The sequence below is a fragment of the Balaenoptera ricei genome, chromosome 7, assembly GCF_028023285.1.
Source record: "Balaenoptera ricei isolate mBalRic1 chromosome 7, mBalRic1.hap2, whole genome shotgun sequence".
Taxonomy (NCBI): domain Eukaryota; kingdom Metazoa; phylum Chordata; class Mammalia; order Artiodactyla; family Balaenopteridae; genus Balaenoptera; species Balaenoptera ricei.
Window position 1 is genome coordinate 51,624,683 of NC_082645.1, and position 24,887 is coordinate 51,649,569.

Sequence of the window (24,887 nt, forward strand, 5' to 3'; positions counted from 1 at the left end):
AGCAGAAACTAACACACCATTGTAAAGTAATTATACTCCAATAAAGATGTTAAAAAAAAAAATTACATGGGTAGGGAAATGAGAAAATTGCTCTTAGGGTGTGTATATCTCTTAAAATGGGTCCCTGTTTTTTATGACACGTGTGGCACTATCTAAATCCAAAGTAAAGAAGATGCTGAACATTTTTTTCACCTTTATTTCCATCCCTTTGGTTGGTACAGTCATATCTTTAGCACATTTAAATTTTTTTCTGTTTTCTGGGGAGGCCTGTTAATTGCTGTTCTCATTGAATTATTCTCTCTCAAAAGGTCACTGGCTCCCTAAATCAGCCATTAGTAACTACTTTGATATTGCATTTTCCGTTCATAGAAAAAGTTGAGCAGAATATTCCAAATATTTGGTCACAAAAGTGCTATCAGTAAAAAATATATATATGCTTGTGTGTGTATATCTCATGTGCCATTATACATGCTATTGTACTAAAATTTATGTGTATTATAAAATATACACAACATAAAATTTTATTTTATTTTATTTTATTTTGGCTGTGCTGCACAGCTTGTGGGATCTTAGTTCCACAACACAAAATTTTAAAAGAAGTATTCCCATAACCCAATAAGCCACACTGGCACACTCTGAAGTAAGTACAATCCAACTCTGAAGACCAGTTAGAGACTATTTTTCAACATGTTCCAAATGGTTATACCACATTTACTTCTGTTCTGTCCAACTATTTTGCCAATGCTTGTGATCACTAAGGAAGTCATTGAAGATACATTTTTATTCTTCACTTTCTGTAAAAATAACATTTTACTTCCCTCTCAGGAACTATAACATCTCCCCCTACAATGACCATAGTCAGTTTGGGGAGGTCCTGGGTACCTCCATGCCAGGATTTTAGGAAGGAAAGAGAACTTCTTGAATATATCTTCAAAAAAATACAAGGTGTCCTTAAATTTGGACCTGAACTGACAACTCTTTCTTGTCAGGAACTGAGTTTATATTCTTAAAAGAAATGCGCAGCCTATGAGGACAAATCACTTTCATCTACAAATGCATTTTAGGAGAGAAGTGATCCGATATGTTAAGCTTCCATTTAGTCCAGGTCAACTTGCAGAGGTTCTATATATATCTTTTCATTTTTAATATCTCTTTTTGAATGTAAGCTCCTTAGCACCACGTGGCAGGCATGATGGGGGGCGCTGTGCAGGTGAGAGCTGAAGCCTGAAGAGTTCCAGTGTTGTGTTGAGTAGTTCGTGAGTGGTTAATTGTAAGACTCAACCTCTGTCTGTCTCCAATGGCTAACCACGTGTTCTTCCCTCTGGTTCTTGATGTCTCTGCTGATTAATTCACAGTCATCAGCACTCTTGGATATCTGCCCTCAAGGTATTGTTTCAAATGAGCAGTAAACCAACTCTAAAGTAATCAATACATTTCATGGGCAGCTTTTAGTTTATGTACCCTCCGTATCATTTAGTATCAATTATCTTCTGAAAGCTCTCTGCTCTTTATACTTACTTATATGCATTTTCCTCCCAGATATTGATTCTATATCAAGAAATATAGAATGAGCGGCCCTTTCAGATCTTTAGATTGGGGTGATTGGGATTAAATTGCTTTCAGCAAATTTTAAACTTGCCTATTGCACCATGGAGTCCTGAAGACTGGAATAGGCTCTCAGGCTCTGGATAACTGGAGTTAATTGTGTTTTCATGTTGACCAAAAAATGCTTACTCACTGACACACCAGGAAACTTCAAAGAGCTACAGGCAGGCAAATCCCTTACCATCAACACTTTATATAAAATGGGTCTTACAGACTAAGCCTGTGATTAAAGGAAAAGTTTTCAGAATCAATAGAAATGTCTACATGCATGAGCACAATATAAATTGTGACACGCTCTCAGGGTCTTGTCAGGAGATAAAAACGTTAAGTTATTTAGCTTGAGAATGAAGAAACTAAACAAGATTGAAAGGAGATTTAATAAATCTTCAACTGTATGGGGGACATTATTATATAGACAATATTGTCAAGCTGTTCTTCATTTCTAGTGAGATCAAAATATGAGATTAACTTCAGGATAAGGGATTTAGATCAACTCGACAGAAGAACAGCTTGGCTGTTATGGTTCTGATTTTAGAAAAAGTCACCAGGAGAATAATGAAGGGCATTGCAGTAATAAATTATCACCTATCTGTGAATGGTTTATTGTTCTGCAATCAGCCAGAGGATTCAACAGTTAGCTCAATTCAACAGATATTTATCAACCATGCTTTGCGAAAAGAATCTGCAGTTTGATAGAGAAAAAGGACAAATATACCAATAGCCACTATACAGGGCAGATTTTGAAAATAAAGATCTTCCTTGATTTACAATGGGGTTACAGCCCAATAAACCCATTGTAAGTTGAAAATATCATAAGTTGAAAATGCATTTAATACAACTAACATACTGAACATCATAGCTTAACCTAATCTACCTTAAACATGCTCAGAACACACACATTCGTCTATGGTTGGGCAAAATCATCTAACAAAAGCCTATTTTAAAATAAACTGTTGAATATCTCATGTAATTTATTGAATACTGCACTAAAAGTGAAAAACAAAATGGTTGTAAGTGTATTGGCTGGTTCCCTCTTGATCACGTGGCTGACTGGGAGCTGGCGCTGCCCAGAATCACGAGGGAGCATCACAGCATATCGCTAGCTGGGAAAAGATCAAAATTCAAAATCTGAAGTATGGTTTCTTCTAAATGTGTATTGTTTTCGCACTATTGTAAAGTGAAAAAAATCACAAATTGTTTCATCGTAAGTCAAGGACCATCCGTATAACAACATGGAAGTGGCTTAGGAATTCATGAAAGAAAGAAAATGTATATTTTTGAGGAAATCAAGAAAGAGTTCACACTGAATATCACTGAAGATTAACCTTGACAAAAAATGTAATTTAATGGATGAAAAAGTGGTGTGGTATAGTTGTGTGTGAGTGTGTGTGTGTGTTTGAGGATAGGGAAGTAAATTCCAATTAAGGAAAGGATATAAGCAAAAACACAAAAATGATGTACGTGAAAGAGAGGGTAGCTGAGTTCACTTGAAATTTAGGGCAAGTTAAAGCTAGTAGATGCTCTCCCCTTGGGAGAGAATCCAGAAGGAAGAGGGCCAAGAAAAGAACTTGGATTAAGAAGGCAAAAGGAGGAAAAGAATCACATGGAAAAGGCTCAAATGCTAGTTCATTAACTCAGTCATTCTTTCAACAAATATTTGTTGAACATCTGCTATGAGGCAAGCACTGAAGCTTCAGGTGACTAAATATTTCCTATGGGGCTTATGATCTATAGGCAGATATCACTGATTAAATGATGATGCAAATCATATGGAAGTAAAACTGGAATAAATGCTGCAAAAGAGAGGAGCTGATGGGGAAGGCCAGGTTAGGGTAGTGAAGGAAAGGATGGTATGAGATAAGATTGAAGATGTAGGTATAAACCTACCCTATGAAGAATTTAGGGAATGGGAAGTCTTTAGAGCGCTTTAAATATGTGACATAAAAATACCTGCATTTAGAAAAAAAAAATCACCAGTGGTCCAATGTGGAGAATAGATGACAGAGGGCAAGTTGGGAAGGTGAGTTGAAATGTGTTTCAGTATTATGGTAGCTTGGCCCAGAGTTGTGCCTCTGAAGATGGAGAAGAGTGAACCAATAGAGACCTAGCTTGAAGAGTAAATGGATGTGTTGCAGGTGCCACTAACAAGAGTTGTTACCAGGGTTGATGAAGAGGTTGAGGGATGGTTGGTTCCTAGATAGATCTATTTTGTGCAGTTTATTGAATGGTGATGACATTTAGAGACACGGCAACTGATGGAGAGATAGGTTTCCAGCGGGACATCATGATTTCAATTTAAGAAATGTTGAGTTTGAGCTGCCCTTGCGATTTCAAGTAGATGGCTTAATAGGCATTTGGATATATGAGACTGAAGCTCAGATGGTCTGGGATTAAGATATAAATATGCACATCTCCTATGTGAAAATATAATTAAACTGTGGGTATAAATGAGATTACTCAGGGAAAGAGTATGACATAGAATAAGATAAGAAGAGGGCCTAGGATCAGGTCTTGAGGAACACTGTTGAGAGCTATCAATCAGAAACCATATCATTAGCTACTGAAAACAGCAAAGGATTTGCCTTCTTAAAATCTGAATAAAGTTTACCCTTGAAATCAGAAGTATAATGAGCATTTAAGTAAGAAGAACTGATAACCACATGTTCTGCATTTAAATTTTAGAAAAGAATGAATTACCTTTCTCTCCTTCACTATCAAATGACAATCTCCTTCTTCGTAGTTTACAGTTGTCTCCTTCAGAATCATTCATGCACTGGGATTGTAATAAGAGATCAGCCTTTGTTAATGGAACGTGAAGACAAAATGGAAGATTATTCAATTTGAACACAATGTATCATCAGTAAACTCTTTACTATTTCATATTATTTCAACCACTTTGAGACTTAATTATTAGATTGCAGGCAAATAGCTACAGTACTTTGCTTAATGGTTTTCTCTAAATTATAAAATAGTCTGCTAGAATAATCCTAGTAGTTTCTCCACCTAATGGGGAAATCAGAGTTGTAGAAGTTATTTACCAGAAGTGTTTGGGGATGATGTTGTCAACATTTAGATACAACATATTCCTTCATGTGGAATATATTTTATGTAACTTGGTAAAGTTAAAATAAAAATAATAATAATTAAAAAATTTGCAGAATCTGCATTACTGCAGAGAAAAATGTGTAAACTAATTATAATTAGCTATGATGTTTAAATTACATGGTAATGATGGCAAGGTTAAATTTCACAAGAATAAATATAAGGTTGAATTCAATAAACACTATGTTCTGAACCCTTGATTATTTTGTTCCCCATTCCTCCTTCCTCCCTCTCGTTTAAACAAAACTGGAAGTTTCCAAATAAATGAAGAAATGGAAGCTTCTGTTTTATTTATTTGGTTGCTGCCTAAACTTTTTATGTAAATAAGTTATCTGAGGTAGGTACTTGTTGTTTTTCAAAGCAAAGTAAGAATGAGGTTGGTGACCTCAGACTGCAATTTGATAGAAATCTGAATTAAAATCATTATAAAAAGAATATACTCTTGGTAACTTGAACCTCTTACCCCCTAATTATTTTTCAACTTTTCAGCTTTTTGAAAAGAAGTAACTACCTGAGCTGGTGCTTCAGGTTATCAAATGGTACTCTTGTGACCTTAAAATCTTTGTCTCTCACAGTACCCTGGGAATTACTATAACTCCAGGGAGAATTAAATATACCACGTTTTACCTAACTATGGACTTGAGGATCTTTTATTTGTTAGCATTAAAATACACTGGCAAGTGTCAAAACATTTGGTTTCTGTCAAAAAAAGTACTTAGAATTGGAGTTGGGGTTATGAGGTTTGAGGGGAAGGGGATGGAGAAATAACCTAGTAATAAATTGTGGGCTGCAAGATAAAATCTATATTCTTAGAATATTCGTAGGTCATAAGGACACATTTTCATAGTGGAAGAGGGTGAGGGATATAAGGGCTACACTCTCAAAATTCATCCTAGGTTAAATCATATGTAGAATTATTTAAAATATTATTTCTAGTAGAGTATATGTTCTTCGTTCTGTAGCATTAATTTTGACTCAGGTATAAGCCTGATTAATTTATACTTCTGCAATTTAGAAATTGTGTTAAATATGGACCTAAACTTTAAGAGTTTAACTTCTTCATAATTATTGAAAAGATATCAGTAAACAGTTTATGGTGTAAGTAAAAGCTGAGAGAATATTTAAACCTCTTTATAAGATAAACTCTTCTAGGCAATTTTCAATAGCCTAGAATCACCCATTTATTACAAATCATTGTCAAACTCAATATAAACCAAGGCTATTATAAATCAAATATGTCACCCAAGAGTTCCTAAAAGGTCAAATTTAATTGAACTACCTAAAATTATTCAATGTACTTGAAAGAAATTAGACTGAATTTCTTCTCTATAATTGAGAAATTCCAATATTAAGTTAGCTTTTTCTTTCAAATATTCACAGTTGGTTAAGTTTTTCTACACTATTCCGCTTGATCTTTCAGAGGTATTTGGGCAATCCAAGAATAAAATAAAATGTCAGAGTACAAAAGTAAGCAGGCAACATATACCTTTGCACTTTCATGCCTTAGGTTGAAAGTCAACTCTAGGTTTGTGAGAAAGTGATCGGAAAACTCAGGATACATATCCAAAACCTCTAGCAAGTCTTCTCTCTGGATCTTATGCAAGTCACAGTACGTGAGCGCTCTTACATCTGCATTAGACTTTCCAGGTTTGGCATAAAGATGAACCATTTCTCCAAATATATCATTTTTTCCTAAAAAAGATAAAAGGAGAAAGGGAAAAAAAGGAAATAAAAGGAATCTGAACTTAATGTTTTGCTTCTGAAAGTAGAAGGGGACCACTGACCAATCCCTGAACCAAAAATTTCATATGTAAGACCCTACAGCCAACAGACACTTGGGCAGCAAAATTCTAGTACCTCGTACTGGCTGCCCCAGTCATGTTTGTTCACTGACTGGAATTTTGCCTCTTAGAGCACTGGTCCTGGTATAATCCCCATTACTTCCTTGTTTTGATTCTTTGGCTAAGCATCTGGAATGCAGCAAACACGGCTTTAGTCTGCTATGTCACACATTGCTAGAAAAGAGTCTTGCCAATAGTAGGTATGGTCTAATTTTGTCCATCTAGGAATATGGGAAAGGCTGTGGAGAGTCAAATTTTAAAACTTTCTGTCTCAGGATGGTCTCGGGAGGTGATGCCAAACATGGGGTTTTGGTGGAACTCTTTTAACAGTCAGAGGACTAGGGGTACAATTTGAACATACCCTGTTTCCTTTAGTAACCACTTTTGGATTTGCCCTTAATAAAATTGCCCAAATGTTTAATAAATCTAGTTACATTTTCTCAAAAAAAAAATACAGTCATGCTTTTTTACTATATGGCTTTATGGCCTTTCTTCTAAAAGTGTGTCCTTCCTGTTTTTTGCCAAACCTGGGGTTGTTTCACTGTCTGGCTTCTGATGGGCACCCCCCATCCCCTCTGCCTAGCCACATGTCACCTATTTCCTAGGTGTCCTTCAATGATGAGCATGATAATGACAGCAACAACAAACGCTTATTGAGGACTAAGTAGGTGTCAGGCACTGTGTCAAATGCTTAGGTGTATTATCTCACTTGATCCCCAAAATAACCTCATGAAAAAATTACTAATTATTATCCAAATTTTATGAATATGGAAAGAAGATTAAAGAGTGTAAACGGATTAGGTCAAGGTCACCTTCTTAGTTGGGTGAAGTAAAGGGAGGGAGAGAGTGGCCATGACTAAATCCCATGCATTCTGACTCCAGTCATAATCTTTGCACCGTTGATATATTTCATCTTCTCTCAATATTTTCCCTGAAAGTCATGGCCACTTAGGTTTTTCTGTCTCTGAATGTCAAGACACTTAAAAATCGTACCTAGGGAATACATGCGTAATAACTACTGATGGATTATTGATTACATAACTTTTAAAGGTAGTCAATAGCAGCGTAAAATGTACCTTCTTACATATATCCTGAAGCTTCTTTTCAGATTTAGAAAAAACTCCCTGGATCTGTCACTTTAGTTTTTGGTAGACAAGTTCATATATACCCGACTATGGAAACTACCAAGACTTTTAAACAATAAAGTTTATGTAAAAGAAAAATGCTGTAATGTTCTTATTCTAAATGTGACTATAATGGGGAGAAATCAGATGCCATATCTTTATAAGAAAAATTAACATTGGAGAGAATACATTAACTGTAGTTTAAATAAATACTTAGCTTTTCAAAAATAGAATAAATAATCACTATTTCTGAGGATTTTAAGTGCAGATTTACATGGAAATGGAGACAGAAAAGGAGAATCTCTTGAAATTCTTTATAGTTTTGATACTTCAGTACAGATATTATCAGAGAAAATCTCTGAACTAAATTCAGCATGAGCTGCTTCGTATTTTAATTAGCTACGTGACTGTAAACGAGCAAAGAGTAAGCCAGTCACCGTGTACAGCTTAACTACCCTCTAAAATTATTATTTTATAAAGCAAGAAGGCTTGTTACCTTCCTGTAGAAGTTAGGGATGGCTGATTTGAAGATCAGGAATGCAATGATGTGTGCTCCTTCCCTGGCAACATACTAGAGCAAACTGTCAAAGCCAAATCTGGTGAAAATCCCACTTTTATTGTGTAGCTGCTAAGTGATTTAGAATATGTTTTTATTCTTGGCCTGCTTATTGGATCGTAAACCAAATTGTGCATCTGGTCAATTTTGAAAAATTTTTCAAAAGGCTCTCATAATAAAATTATCAAAATAAATAGGAATCTCTCAAACATCTTCATTCATGTATTGGGTCCTGTGCTATGCCCATTTTGGTTCTGCATAAAAGTGAAGAAAACAGACAATATCCTCGTCCTTTTGGATGTTAACATCAAGCGTCAAGTGAAAGGAAATCACTGACTTATGTGCTTGTTATTTAAATAGAACCAGATTTAATCTGCAGGAAAAAAGAAGTGGACATGTTCACAATCATTGGGGGTGGGTATTCTCATGGGGAGACGGAGGCTTAAACATACTGGCTAGGGGATAGGAGAGGACAGCAACTGATCTCGTTTCTCTCTGCTCCCTTGTTCTTTCCCATTGTTCTAATATTCCAAAGAAATCCTACAAGTTCGCAATGACTAAATTTATTTTTGAAGAGGCAGATTGGACAGATGGACTTTCTTTTGCACCCAAACCAGTTTAACTTATTACTAATTTTCATCTCCTCACCACTTTTATCCCTAGGTTTTAAGTTTATAGCCCTATATTACCTAGGTAAGGACTCATATAATTCTGTTTGATGGGACACAGCACATAAAGTGCACAGCAAATAGATGAAATTCATCAACATATAAACCCACTTCATGACAGGGCATTGGCACATGCTAGCAAGTATGCTTACTACGTATATATTTTATTTAAGGTGATAAGGTCTCATCATGAATCCAAGATCCTCTAACATGAAAAGGAAAATGCTGACTATTTTCATATATCTGGCCTCAAAAGCTTAAGTAGCTGCCAAGATGGAAGCATTTACACACCAGAGAAAAAGTGAGACAGTCAAGAAAACATATTTTCTGCAAGGTTAATTTGATTTGAATTGAATTTTAAATAAAGCTTTAAAATTACTCCTCAGTCTTAGTACTCATAAATAAATAGGAAAGCCCTCTTTTCTATCATTTTAAACTATGCATTGCATTAGCTAATAACTGAATTTGTGACTATCCAATTCTAAAACACTCACCCAGAATAGCTACCACAATGTCATCTTTGAGGATTTCAATGGAGCCTCTGGATAAGAAATAAAGTGCAGTGAGGACGTCCCCACAGTGAACCAGGGTGTCTCCTGGAGGTGCATGGGTGGTCTTGAACTTCATTGCCAAAGCTCTAAGGCAACCTTTACTTGCCCCTCGAAAGGCTTTGCAGTTTTGCAGCAAAGTCTGGTTGAGATGTAGACAAATGTCAGCTTGTAAACATTCTGGGAAACCCTTTAGGACCTGAAGTAAAAAAAAGAAAGAGTTTCATACTACCGGCGCACAGGATTACCTCCACCTGAAATAAAGTATATTTCGCATTCACAGAACCGCAGGTGTAGTAAATGTTACACAGGAGTTCTTACAATGCTTCTACCTCGCCTACCTTAATGAATACTTGCTTTGCTGAACATGTCAGAATTTTAACTCAAATACTTTTTCTCTGAATTAACTGCAGGCATTCAGACGCAACACAAATGCTGTCTCATTAAAATGTAATGCCTACAACGTTTCACACTGCTTCTCATTTCCTGCATTATGTTATGTAGCACCATACTGTGCACAGATATAATGCAATGTGACGATTAATAAGACATAACTAATGAAAGGTGGTACAACTAGAAAGACAACCTTTAGAAGGAATCTCAAGTCAATTTGCACTACTACCTCTGGTACACATCTTAGTTATAATTAATAAAAATAATGATCCTGAAATAGCCATGGTATTTGTGTCATATACCATATTGTTAGCCCTTAGCTAAAAATACTTGGAATATTTATGTTTCATATGCACATTATTAGTACTAAATATTTTGATAAGCACTGAAAATAGAGAAAGGGAAGGAGAACAGCAAACATATTTTAAAAGTGTAGTTCAGTTTTCAGAAATGGAAATTGTGCCAGAAGTTACGATGCATACATAAACCTCCTAACAGCTCTGCTGTTTTGACAACCTATTCAGTGACTAAATTAAAACTTGTAAAAAAAGATTAAACAATAGCTTGTGACAAGTGCTACTCAATTTAAATTGAATAAAATTTTATGTTATTAAAAAAAAGTGTCTAGTATACAATGGGTCAAGGATACTCAACTCTTCTGTATGTGTCAGCTATTTTGGGTGGCATATAGAGATTTTAATTCTCAGGTTGACTTTCCTATGTCAGTAAAAATGGATCCATTTAAATATGCTTTGGAGTAGAGGGAGAAGGCATTATATAGTGCTTAAAAATGTAATTTTAGGATTTCCTACCTTTTTGGGTCAACCTTTGTATTGCTGTCCACTATAGCTAAAAGTAATAATAAATTATTTGTGCAGATAATTCAAATGCATGTGGCCCATAGAGGAACTTCAAATTAGATCATATTTGAGTTAACTTACAATTTTTACTATGTTAAATATTAAAGTAACCACAGGGATCCTGCGTCTGCAGGACCACTGTGTGATGCAATTGGTCAGACTGATTGTGATGAGATACAAAAGGATCAATGAGAGACCTGAAACACAACAGCCACTGTTTCCAGTCTTATTTCCTTCATTGTAGAGTCACCCACAGAAATGGGTCAAGGGTGTTTTAGAAGAAAAGCCACAGAATATGAGTTCTGGTCATGAATTTGCCACAGGCTGATGCTTGTGCAAGTCACTTCATCCATCTGTGTTTCTTTGCCAGAGAATAAGAGCCTTTGCAATATTGGAATTTGTCATAAGTTACCAATAAATAGTGTGCTGATTGTAGGGCTCTGCTCATCCAGCTCCACACAGCCGTAGAAACTCAAACTTTTATCTTAAAGTTCCTGTATTACCTGGCTCAGACTCCCAAAAAATGAGCTCTCCTCTGTCTGAGTTCCTAGGCACTCATCTGAAACCTCTCCCCTTAACTGTAACCTTCAGGCTTCACCTCCATGACTGGACACCGGTCAGATTGCCTACTTAGACTGGAGACCTCTCCAGAATGGTAACTTGTCTTTGCCCATTTCTGCCTTTGGAGTTGGAGACTCTTTTCCCACGCTTTGTTGGGATCACAAACAACCCAGCTCCTCTCATGGAAGCAACCCTCTAGTTTGCTGATCCTTTTACCTGTCTAAACTAATCACATTCAATTCTTTGGCAAGTGATGCTAGACTAGAGTTAAGCTAGGTTTGGACACTGTCTTCTGAAATGGGGCCACTTTATTTGGAGGTGCTATGGTAGGAATAAACCCCAGTTCACTGGATTCTTTGCATATGATTTATTTTTCCTGCCTGAAGCCCACTACTGTGGTCTCAGTGTAACTCTCAGATGTCCCCATACAGATAAAAACATAAAGAACATTAGCCCAAGTAACAGATATGCCTATTTTTCTCTTAGGGTTTATCTATAAAGGCATTTTATGTTTCACATAAATGGAGATATTGCTACTGTTATAGTAGTTGGAATGAGAATACTGAGCTTACAGCTGCTATCTCTGTCATTTTCCTGAAGTTTCTCAATTATACTTTCTGAATATAGCCTGGTTATAGAAGGAAAAATTGTGCACATGTGCATGTGTGTGTGTGTATGCATGCTTTGAATTGGAAGATGCAGATGAGATGATGAGATAGAGGTAGGGGTTATTCACTTCTCTGGGTGTGATATGAGCTATGGAATCAGATAGGCATGAGCTGAAGTCCTAGTTCCATCCCTTACTAGCTGTGACTTTTGTCAAGTCAATTAAATTTTCTTGAGATTCAGTTTCCTTTACTGTAAAAATAATATCTACCTCACAGGGTTGTGCCCACAATTAAATGTCATAATGAATGTAAATCATCCTGTGCATTGTAGATGTTCAGTGGAAAGTTTACTTCTAGCTTTTTCTGTTTTTTTTTTTTTTCTCACACATATTTATTGTTCCTAAAGAACTGTTACATTCTGTTTGCTAGAAACTGAGAGATACATGCCCAATGTGTTCTTCTTGTTGGTCTCTTTGGTGAGTAGAAAATTCACCACTAAATTTTGTGTTCCATTGCCGCAAGAGAGTTTAAGAATTCTTTTTCCTTTCATCTCTCTAACTTTTGCTTCCTGTTTCTGACTTGTGTTAAATATTTTGGGTTACTTTCACTTAGGTTTTCACTGTGAATTGTCTTAAATCCTTTTTGAGAGTGGTCAGTTACTAAATCAATGTACAAATATGTTCTTGGAATTCCAATATTCTTAGAATCACCCACAAAACCTTAAGAGCACTTGAGAAAGTTTTTCAACATCATTCTCTTCTCAAGTGTCTTTGCTATATGTTGTCAGCCCCTAACACTCAACCTATTAGGAGTGGCAATCACTGGAGAGAATGACCTCTAGTAGGAGGTACCGTAGAGTTCCATGGAGAGGACTTTGCTTGCATGGGGGGAAGATACACAGATCTTAGCACGAGGGACTTGTCTAGATTAAGTAATTCTCCTGTGTTAGCCCTTAACTGACTTTCTTAATTTTCTTAAGTCAGTTACATAGATCATTCAGGTAAAACTCAATAGAAGTTAAGATTTAATAATTGAATCTCTTCCTAGCCCAGAGGCTTGGACGTCTAAAATAAGTTAGCAGCATCGGAATCTGGCTTATGCCTCAGTAAGAGGATTTTAAAGTGGGAGTTATAAGAGAGGGGGCTGTATTGGAACAGAGGTAGAAGAACATTGAAAAGAGTGGGAAGAAAGGGTAAGCTTAAGCGGATATTTATCCAAGGTACCCCTTTCCACTGGGCCCAGCCGTTTTGCCTTTCTTGTTTCCAATGGATAATCCTTTTTTTGTCAGGTTTGGTTCCTCTGCTAAATTACCTAACTTGGAACTTCCTCATTCAGCACTCAGATAGTGGCATTTTACCAGGCCTAGCAGATCTGGCTAAAAGACTATCTATGCCAAGTACATAAGTACAAACCAGGACACAAGCTGGTTTAATGATTATTATAGTCATGTTGCTACCCTCTATACAACCTTCTTGTTTGTCAAGCTCTGGAGCTGCTGTGAGGGTACTTAGCACCTTTCACTGTGCATCTGGAGCCATTGTTTTATGGAGTTAGCCTGTTTTCAAAGACTAAGGTGCATCACCCAGAATCAGTTTCACGGCCTGCAGCTTGGAAAAGCAGTCCTCATTCTTTTAGCAAATATTTATTAAGTATCTACTCTATACCAAGCAGTATGCTAGGCATGAGAGCATAACAATGAATAAAACATGTTCTGAAAATATCCCTGGTCCTCAAGCCTCTAAATGCTCAGATTAAAAAAAATTATAGGGTTAATCAGAATTTCCCACATTTTCAGGCCAAATTTGGACATTTATAATGCACATTTACAATACTAATGGTTGTTCAAAGGAACCCTCAAGGGAACAGTTAATTTAAGGTGAGTAAAAAGCTCTAATTTCACTTTTCTAAAATTCCTGAAAGTTCCAGAACATTTTTTCAAGGCTGATAAAAATTCCATATCTTAATTATGATATAAAGTCACTTGAATATTTTATAAATGTAAGATTAACTTCCCTTTACTTGAATTTAGGTAGACAAAACTCTGTGGAACTCTCAAATTATGTAAGACAAATGAGACATTTGTTCTTTTGAGTATGAAGTGCTTTCTGTGATTATTAAAAGAAATCAATCCCATAACTTAGCATTAGAGAGCCCAAAGTTTAGGGACATTCAAACAAGAACCACCCAGCAACCACAAAACAAGACAGAAGTATTAAATCAAAGTAAAACTGAAGAAATTATACAAAGAGAGAGCAAAAATGGAAATAACTATGCCATAGAAAACATCTATCAAACCCTATTATTCCTTCCTCAAATTCAAGATACAAGATTCAGTGTTTGCTGTTTCTTAGCCTGGATCACAAAACACTCTCTTTTGGTGGTATGCACACTTTCTAGGTTATGTTGGAAGAGCGTCAACAATTGAGTTTTTACCAAAAAAACACCCCCTTCCGTAGTGTTTTAAAGTCTTGTATTTGCTTTTGAAAAAATCAAAATATATTCTCTAACAGATGCCCCTTATCTAGATAGTATTGGAAAGCTGACCTATGGTGTAATGAATGGTTTCTGGTTTGTTTCACTTAGCATAGCTGCAGAGAGGGACATTCCTAAAGAGAGGCTAAAAAGGGCACATTGAGAAAAACAATTTGAGTGTAGCAAATGGTTCCCCTAAATAGTAAATTAATCATAGAAACAACTTTGGTAACTGTGATAACTGACATTAGGAAATTTTCTGGGGAAATTCATTGGGTCATTAAATACATGTAAATCTTGACAAATTAAGATTAATCAAAACACAAATTAACATTCCTTATGAAACACTAAATCTCAAGCATGATTATTAAATAGATTATGCAAGAAATACATCAAATCTTAAATTTCTCCCCTAGAGTACAACCTTAATATTTTATAGCATTTTTTATTCTAATAGAATTATTGCTTGCTATGTGAGCACTCTAGGCTTCATAAATCTTTAGCACTTAAAATATACTGAACCTTGCTTTTTGTTGTTTCTAGAAGTTAATATTCTTCTTTAATGGATTCCATAATTTTTAGGTCATCCCAGATTATTTCTATGATTATGGTTTAACATTAAGTGATAGGAAGCACATATTTTTCATATTTCCTTGGCATTACACATTTAACCACTAATCAAGATAGGTAGATTCTTTTAGTAGTTTTAAACATATAAATATATATAGTCCTAGTCTGAAGCTCAAATTGCTTTTTCATCTACTTTCTTATTTTACTTTCATGCGGCTTATTATTTTATTGCATAGGGCCATCGTATCTGGCCAGACTGCTGGCAAAGCAGGGTATTGTAGAATCCATGACTAAAGGGCTTTTATAAGCCTTGGGAAAATTAACTAATTTTCTACATGCAACTTTTCAACATATATCATATGGTTACATCATTTAGGAAAAAAACATATGAGCAGAGCAAAATCTTACTGCACATAGACATGGAAAACAATGTCATAAGTCCTGAACAAGTTCTGGTGCAAGTAAAGGTTCCTTGAAAAACGAAACAGTCCTCCCTCCTGCATCTTCCCCTCCCCTCTCCTGCAGTTCCCATCCCCAGCTAACAGCATAACTATGAGATGTTCCTTTGCTTTCAGAAGGACACTCAAAGTTCAACCTGACCCCAATTAAGTCGGGGCCTAGGATGAGTTGGAGTGTGGGTGATGATGCGTAGGCAGAGGGGATTTATTACTTTTGCATACATATTCTTGCTACTCCAACTCTGGAGTCCTTGTGCTAAATCAGCAAAAACCTGACTTAAAAGGATGCATTAGGATTTCTGAAATACGGCCTCAGGGGAAAACCTTGGAACTCACTAGGGCTTCTAAAGGTAACAGGAGGGACCAGTATCCTGAGACGCAATTTCAGGACCTTCCCCTCAACTGCCCAATTACTTGAGAGAGGGAATGAAGGAGGGGATGGACAGAATTTAACCACAGTGGATGAATGGATATTTTTTGCAAATACTTTTTTACAAGTGGATTGATTGTAGATGACCTGAGCTTGCTTACAAAGGAAAAGGGAGGTGCAATCTGCCAGGTGATGAAAAGAGTGATTTAAGTATAACTTCACACTTGATATACCATTTTGAACTTGGATCTAGTTTTATGTTTCAGAAAAATTTCTCGTGTATAATATTTTAAAATCAAATCTTCTTTTGATTCATCAACTTATATAAGGAATATAGAATGGTGATTCCCCCATTTTTCATGTGAAAGCTGAAGTATAAGTGCATTAAGGGATTTTATTTGTGGAAGAATTAAGACTCCAAACTTACTCCAGGATTCTTTCAACTATTGTGACTTGCCATAGCTGTTCATCAGATAAGATTTCAAAAGTCGCTACTAGTATGGTGAAATACAAAATGTTTCCCACTCATTTTATTTATTGGTTTATCAGTAAGTAAGAAAGAATAAAAATGTAGCATAAATGCCATTTTCTTTTTGTACCAGTTAGGGAATTTGTTCCTCAGAAAGATTAAGGCTAGACAGCAATTCAATTGCTTTCTAAGGAAACTGATGGTTGTATCAGCAATTATATAACTTTTGCAAAGTAGCAGAAGCTCTCAAAATAGTAGAAGTTCTCTTCCTCCACCTATTAGATTCCGCTTCTGTAAAATATGTTGATTCTCGTTACCCAACGCTCTGAATGTTACATATTGTTGTGTCCCTACACATTTCTACTTCTACCAGTTGAGTTACAAACCAGCTGTGTATGTTCTGAAACCTATTTATGTCAGCTGTACTTGTTCATGAAATTATATAATTCAATCGTACTACACATAAAAGAATGAAATAAGTGTGTGTAAAGAAAGAGAGCAGGGTTGCCCCATCCCCATGAAAATAAAGCTAAATGCTTTGGAAAACCTTTATAAAGGTGAGTCATTTTAAACAAATGCAACCATAGATAATTTTTGCACTACATGTGAGTGCTTAAACATTTATAATAGTAGAAAAGTTTATAGAGTCCCTTAACTCTGACTGTAATCCAAAAAACAAGAAAAAAAATTATTAAAATGTGACTAAAAAAATCAGAAGTACATGAAAATTAAGAACCACACTCTATGATAACCTTTGGATCCAAAAAGAAATAATTTACAAAGCAACAGAAGGAGAACATTTCATGTCAAAACCCATGGAAACACAGAAAAACTTGCATTGAAAGGAAAATATATAGTCTTAATGTCTTAGATATTACAGAAGGAAAGACTCAAACATGAAAAACCTTAAAACAACTGTTAAGAATAGTAGGACAATACAAAGAAATAAAAAAGAGGGTAATGAAGGCAAATGCTGAAAATGAAAAGAATAGTAGCAAGAATAAATTAATCCAAAGGCTAATTCCTTGAAAAAGATCCAGTGAAATAAATGAATCTTTCAAAGGCCTGCTACAGGAAAGAACAAAAATATACAAATTTAGCAATGATAAGGCAGATGTACCTACTTATACAGAAAAGACTGAATAAATGAATTAAAAGAGAATCCTACAAGCAATTTTGTAACAACTTTGAAAGCCTAGATGAAATGGATGAATTTTTCACAAAATATGAATTACCAATATTGACTAAGAAAGAAATATAATAAATAATTACCATAGTAGGGTTAGAATGGTGATTAAAGAACTACCATTAAAACCACCAGGACCACATGGCTTAACAGATGATTTTTTTCTAACATTTAAAGAGCTTATAGGGAGACCTTCAAGATGGCGGAAGAGTAAGCCGTGGAGATCACCTTCCTCCCCACAAATACATCAGAACTACATCTAATACGATCCAGCAATCCTACTACTGGGCATATACCCTGAGAAAACCATAATTCAAAAAGAGTCATATACCACAATGTTCATTGCAGCTCTATTTACAATAGCCAGGACATGGAAGCAACCTAAGTGTCCATCGACAGATGAATGGATAAAGAAGATGTAGCACATATATACAATGGAATATTACTCAGCCATAAAAAGAAACGAAACTGAGTTATTTGTAGTGAGGTGGATGGACCTATAGTATGTCATACAGAGTGAAGTAAGTCAGAAAGAGAAAAACAAATACCGTATGCTAACACATATACATGGAATCTAAAAAAAAAAAATGTTCTGAAGAACTTAGGGACAGGCCAGGAATAAAGACACAGACGTAGAGAATGGACTTGAGGACACAGGGAGGGGGAAGGGGAAGCTGGGACGAAGTGAGAGAGTGGCATGGGCATATATACACTACCAAATGTAAAATAGCTAGTGGGAAGGAGCCGCATAGCACAGGGAGATCAGCTTGGTGCTTTGTGACCACCTAGAGGGGTGGGATAGGGAGGGTGGGAGGGAGACGCAAGAGGGAGGGGATTTGGGGATATATGTATAGGTATAGCTGATTCACTTTGTTATACAGCAGAAACTAACACACCATTGTAAAGCAATTATACTCCAATAAAGATGTTAAAAAAAAGGGAAAAGTAAATAACAATAAAGTGGATTTAAATAATAAAAAAGGAGCTTATAACTATAGATCAATATCACTATAAAATAGCTGCAAAATTCTAAATAATTTACTAGCTGATAAACTCAACAAAGTATCAAAAAAATCTATGACCAAGTAGGATTTATTTCAGGAATGCAAGGATATTTTTTAAATATTAGTGTTAATGGTGAAGCTATTTTCATAAAGTCAGCTATTACTATTTGAAATTTTTTGGGAGAATCTAGTGAACTAATAAAGAAAATAAATAGTCTTTTTTTAAAAAGAGAATGAATTTATTTTTTTTTGTTGCTGATATGATTGCATACCTAGAACATTCAAGAGTTAATCAAACAAACAAAAAAAGAATGAGGCAAATAATTTGTTGAGGTGGCTATAAGGAAGATAAATAGTTTAACTATATATTATTTATAAGCAGGTAAAAATGGAAATGTGTAATATATTTCATTTGTTTGACTAAGCTATATAAATTTAAGAATAAATTTAATAACAAAGGTAAAAATTTCTAAGAACATTATAAAATCTTGTTGAAGGAGATGTAATTTTTTAGGATCTAAATCAGTGGCTCTCAATCCTGGCTACATGTTAGAATAGACATATAAAAATACTGATGCTCTGACTTAGCTATAAGCAATTCTGGTTTAATTGTTGTAGGGTGGGTCTGAAGCACTAAAATTTGTTTAACATATTTCAGATGATTTTAACATGGGGCAAAGATGAGAATTTAATATTGAAATTTCAAAATTATGTAAAAATTAATATAAAATTAATAGAAAGGAAAGGGTTAGCAACAGGAATACAGTTCATTCTCTATCCTTGCTGAGGAATACCGGAAAGAAAAGTGACCAGCTAATGACAAAGATTAGTGACCTGCTCCTGGCAAGCACACTAAGGGTGTGGGGCAGCTCCTATCTATGGAGTGTTTTTGGCAGGATGTGTCTAGTTTAAATTGCTTATGATAAACAAAACTTTCATCAGTAGATTTTGTTTTTTTTTTTACCTTCATCTTGGATCATTTTATTTTACATTATTTAAATCTTGTGTTTGATTAGGATAGTGAACAAGCTGTGACAAAATTCAGTGTATGTTACATTAACTAAAATTAATGTTGCATAGAAGTTTTGCAAAAGAAATGTTGTCTGGTTTTAACATATACTATCGACAGGGAAATGCAGCATGACCTGGCTGTGAATGGTGTTAATAACCTGCTCAGGTAGAAGTAGGTGTGATAAAGATCCTGCTGCCCAACTTTAAAGAATGAGCTGCCTTTTATCTATCTTCTACCCAGAACTAGACTTTTCTCTACCGTCTCTTCACAGATGATACAGAAGTTGGGAAGTATTCAGTCACATCCGTCCACTCACCCACCAACAATTTCCCATTAAAGAGAATCCCTGTGTTCACTCCTCACTCATAAGAAATAAGTTTCAAAGGCAGCTTGTACTGGAATAAACTGATCTGAAGGCTTGCAAAGCACTTGGTATCTTCTTCTTAAGATCTTGGAGTCTTTAAATTATAGCTCATATTATTTTTACTATTATTGTTATTTTAATTTATTAATAACTGTTAGGCTAATGTTCTTTCAAAAGCAGATTTATTTTAATGTCATCAATAGATTTATAGGACATGACTTTCTGGAAAATGTCATGTAAGCTATGTAACTTCCAGACTATAAAATGTCATGTAAGCTATGTAACTTCCAGAATGTTTAATGACCAAAAAGTTTCATTCTGATTAAGTGTTATGTCATTACATACACAGTTTAGGGACCTCCCGTGTTAAATCTGAGACAGAACACATACTAATATGCAAAGAAGGATCTCTATGCTTTGCTTATGCCTTATGATTACATATATTCTTGAAATTATTAGTAAACTTTAATATTGGTTACAAGTTCTGATTTTTGTGTGCCAGATTTGACAACCTGATCTTTGGGTTGTCTCAAAAGCCCAACATGGAGTTTGTTGTAACTGAGTTAAAATAGTCATATATTTTATATGGAAGAATAAACTCTCAAATGCCCCCCAAAATAAAAATAACAAGATTAGTAAGAGTTGACCTACTTTGTCAGAAATTGAAGTATGGTATAAAGCCACTAAGTATAAATCATTATTATATTGCCATAGGAATGGACAAATAGAGCCAATCTGGGAGTAAAGATATGTATTCCAATTATACCTAATAATTTAATGTGTAAATCAGGTAGTATTTAAAATCAACAGAAAAAGTACTATCTTCTATTCATGTGAAGAAAATTTACAGAACTACATTTCAAACAGATTCAGAATTTTCTTCCAAATCATATAACAAAACTTAAAACCTAGGAAACTACTTGTACAATCCATAGGTTTAGTGAGACCTTTGTAAAACAGGACAGGATCTCTGAACTATACAAGAAAAGTTGACTAATTGGATGATATTAAAAAACAAAAACACTTTAAAATTCATAAGATACCCTAAACAAAACCAGCATATTGAAAAGAGATTAGGAACAAATTGCAATATAGACGGCAGATAAAGTGTCAATGAACTCTTTGTCTATAAATTATAAAGAGTTCTTAAAAAATGAGAAGAAAAAAGTAACGAAAAACTATGCAAAAATGTTATGAATAAGTAATTCATAGAAAAAAACATCTTGATTAACTATTCTTACTTTATTATAATGCTCTGACCTCATTGCTGGTGTTACCTACTGTTAAATATTAAGCACAGCTCATAGATAACGCAGGTAAAATCAGAGTTAGAATCTGGGCCAAAGCTCCCATCTTAGAAAACACTACTAAGGCCCGATTTTCCCAGCGTCCACATATTGTGACTCACAGTCAAAACTAGGTAATGGCTCGACATGGACCTCTATGATTGAAGTACAATAATTACACCTGTGTGGACTGAGTCTTTGGTTTTCCCGCCCAGTATGGTAGGTGTTTCTAACTACTGATTTGTTTCAGTTTCGTGTGTATTGTAGAGCACCCTGATCTAAGGAGATGACCAGTAGAGTGGGAAAAATGATCTACAGCACATGTGTAAATGATTTAGCATGGCTTCAGAGCATTAAAATGCACTATATGAGGTGCTGGACCCCAAGTGAGGAAGATTCTTATCAGATGGTCCTTAAGATGAGTGTAGAGTTCTGCTGGGGGTAGCCCACCTGACTAATAGGAGCCCAAGATGCACACTAAAATAGGTTCTTTAGGAATATCTGGCATGAAAGAGGCATGATTATATATTTTTTTCCATCCACATTCAACTCCATGGATAGCAATATGTCTAAACCAAGAAAAACAATGAAAATATATGTACTTTTCCTGAGTCTGATGCCTTAAGGCTATATAATCAATTGGATTAGATGAACTACTTGTGCTTATTTTCACCTTTAAAAAATGATTTAAAATATCTGGTATATCGGGTGGAACTTTACATATCCATTTTCAATATAAATCCTCAGGCTATTGGTAATGTCTCAGAAAATTCTTTAACTAAAGTAAATATTGGACTTTTATTTTGGGAGAATTGTGAATGGTTTGATTTTATTAGGTTTGATAAGTGCTGAGTTCCTCTAATATTTTAATTTAGTCGACCTAAATTCATATTTCCAAAGAATATTTTAAAAGTGAACTTTGATGTCTCTATTTTTTATTATTGGCTAAACCTGTGTTGAGTATTAATTGATCCTAAACTGAATTGAGCTTGAATTACTCCTGTGCTTCTACTACTCCAAAGAAAGTATTTGGAAACACATCACACTCTTCAGCATAAGAAATTGCACTCGAGTCCTGTTTGAATAGTACCAAAATTTTCAAAAGTTGAAAAACAACTTGAGATATCATTTCCGCCATCGTACTACTGTGAGAGGAACATTATTAACAAATGGAGACATAGAAGTGTGTTCATCGCCTCAGCATGGTATTTCTGCAATGACTCTTTTTCATGTGTAAAGCCCCAGACCATGCTGTCATTATTTCTCTGGACTCAGGAATGGCTAAAGATCAGATCCCACCGTTGATGAACTTGCTTTGCATTAAAACAGCACTGTGTCTGATGTAAATAAGTCTTTCTTGTTGATGGTTGGAGACCAGGCTGAAGTGACCATCATCATTTGTGAAACATGATTGAGCATATACAATTGGTAACCTGAAAATACCAGATGCTTGTCCTAAGCTTGATATTGTTCATGTCAGGGGGCTCCAGATGGTATTTGTTGTGCTCTGTGGCATTTTTGAGACTTTAGGATAAATAGCCTTGGGGAAAAATAGGAAGGACGTGTGACTTGCCCTTTCTTAAGCACCTGTGGTTCACGTGCTGGCTACAGTTGGCAAGTATGTGTGTTAATAGTAGATTTCTTGTGAGTGCAAAATTTTGCTACCTATCCAGTTTTTGCAGAGCCAGGCAATTCCTATCAACTAATCAGCATGGAGATGAAAACATCTTTTAAGGTGCATTGTAAACAGCATTACTTTAATTCCACTCCCAAGTAGTAACTAAGTATTTCTTTACAGAAAACTAAAAGATGTCACCAATCCTCAGGGTCATTATCATTTAAATGCAGGTTTTTGCCAATCTCCATGTTCCCTTTTTAAATGGGTGGATTTACTTGTTAGGCCATTTGGACCTGAGTGTAGAGAAGAAGTGTATGTCTTTCAAATTAGGCAATATTTGTAAAGCTTTCTGTACCTTGACTGCTAATTTTGAACTGATGCTTTTTTGTTAAACTATTACTGGTCAAATAAAAAATATCAATCTAAATTGTAGGCTCACCTATGCAAAAATTGTATTATGCTGTTGATATCTTTAAACATGAGTGATTTTATTTTCTGAAGACTTCTTGAAAACAGGGTCCCCATTGGAGGGGTGGTCAGACATGAAGGGCATCATATTTGTAGTCATTTTATTTTAGCTCTATGATGAACTAGTCAAAGGTTTTTCATTGACTGTATTTATCAACTTCAGTATATAAGGGTCATTAGAAAAAGGTAAAGGGGGATAAAAATATTATGGTAGAGACAAGCTATGCTATTTAATAAATTTTGCTTTATATTTCCTATGGGGTTTAATGTCACAAGGATTATTTTATCTGCATTGCTTAATTGGACATACTGAAAGAGCTTGAAATTACATTTCACTATGGTGTATCAAACAGGACGTGAGTGGAGTGTATTTGAATGTGAAGGCCTGGCACAGATGAAGTTATTTAAATAAGTATAGAGAATGGATGCAACAAAATGTTTGATGCAGTAGAGTTAGATTGTAGATGCAGGTTAATATTAGTAGTTACTAGTTAAATAGATAGTAGTTAGTAGTAGTAGTAAGCAGTTAGTAGTAGTAGTTATGGTCAGTAGTCAGAGTTAGCAGATAACAGAGGAGCAGGAAAAGAGTCATGGAAGGAAATGAAATCAGATTTTTATTAAAATGCTCCTTAGCAATAACATCAGCCTCATGAAGTAGGAATTTCTATTAAACAATATGTCATTCTTCATTACTTTCCTTTCCATTTTGATTGGCTTTGCTTGTTGGGTCCATTATAAGTGTATGTTTTGTCACTCAGAGTCCTACTGGGGTTCTAAGCAATTTTAGACGACTAGGTTGACTCTTGATTGAAATCTCTAAAAATTCTCCCTTGTTCAACTCTTCTCCTACCCTACACCTTCTCCTTTCTGAGGAATTCATTTAGTCTCTGCTTGATCAAGGAGACTGGACCATGTAGTATAAGTGCCATTGAGTGCCATTGCCCTTTATTCCTCAAAACCAATGCCATCACCATTTTTCTTTTCTCTCCTGCCTATCTTTAAGGAAACCTCACCTATCTGCCTTGCTGAAGAATTTATTTCTCTTTCTAGGTTCTTATTCCAACTCCTTTCTACAAGTGTTTCTCAAATTTTTCTCCATTAATGTCCCAGACTATAAAAAATACTCAATTGTTCCCCTTTCTTCCTAAAATAAATTAAACAAAATTGTTTCTGGATTACCTGCCTTAATTCTGCCCTGGATGTCACACATATGTGCCTCTATTCCCGTTCTTGTCTTTACCTGAAATGATCCCCTTGGGTTCTCTGCCTTCCACAGTTCTACCACTCACTTGGTTCTGTGGTTTTTGAATAATATTCAAAGCAGAAGAAAATGTTCCATAAAGGAGACTCAGAGGGAGCAAGAGAGTAGGCAGCAGGTAGGTTAGACTCTACATCCTCAAGCAGAAAAACTGCCATGATAATTGTTTTACACATTTAGCAAATGCAGTTTTGGCACTTTAAAACTATTTGAAAATGACATGTTTAATGAAATTGCAGAGAGGTTAAGTGACTTGTCCAAGAAAAGTGGCATATTGAGAGCTAGTACTTGGGTCTTCTGAATTTTTATTCTGTATTTTTCTCTAGTATTCAGGCATTACTAGGGGGGCATTTTTAGGTAAGGAATAACATTTTTCATTGAATGTTCATAAAGGCTTTTCTTCCATGCAAATATAATTTTAAATTATGGAGTGGTTTCTGTCATAAGTGATTTATTTCTCTCCATCCAGAATGATGGATAGACCAT

At 35.3% G+C, this 24,887-nt stretch overlaps 1 protein-coding gene across 1 annotated transcript in view; it reads right to left on the reverse strand.

Moving 5' to 3' along the window:
- Positions 1-24,887, reverse strand: part of KCNH7 (potassium voltage-gated channel subfamily H member 7) — a 453,269-nt gene that overhangs the window by 19,966 nt on the left and 408,416 nt on the right. Inside the window, exons 10-12 of the mRNA XM_059927175.1 lie at positions 9,391-9,643; positions 6,194-6,399; positions 4,303-4,402 (exon numbers count right to left, since the gene is read on the reverse strand). Coding sequence (XP_059783158.1) covers positions 4,303-4,402; positions 6,194-6,399; positions 9,391-9,643 — 559 coding nt within the window. The remainder of the gene's footprint in view (positions 1-4,302; positions 4,403-6,193; positions 6,400-9,390; positions 9,644-24,887) is intronic.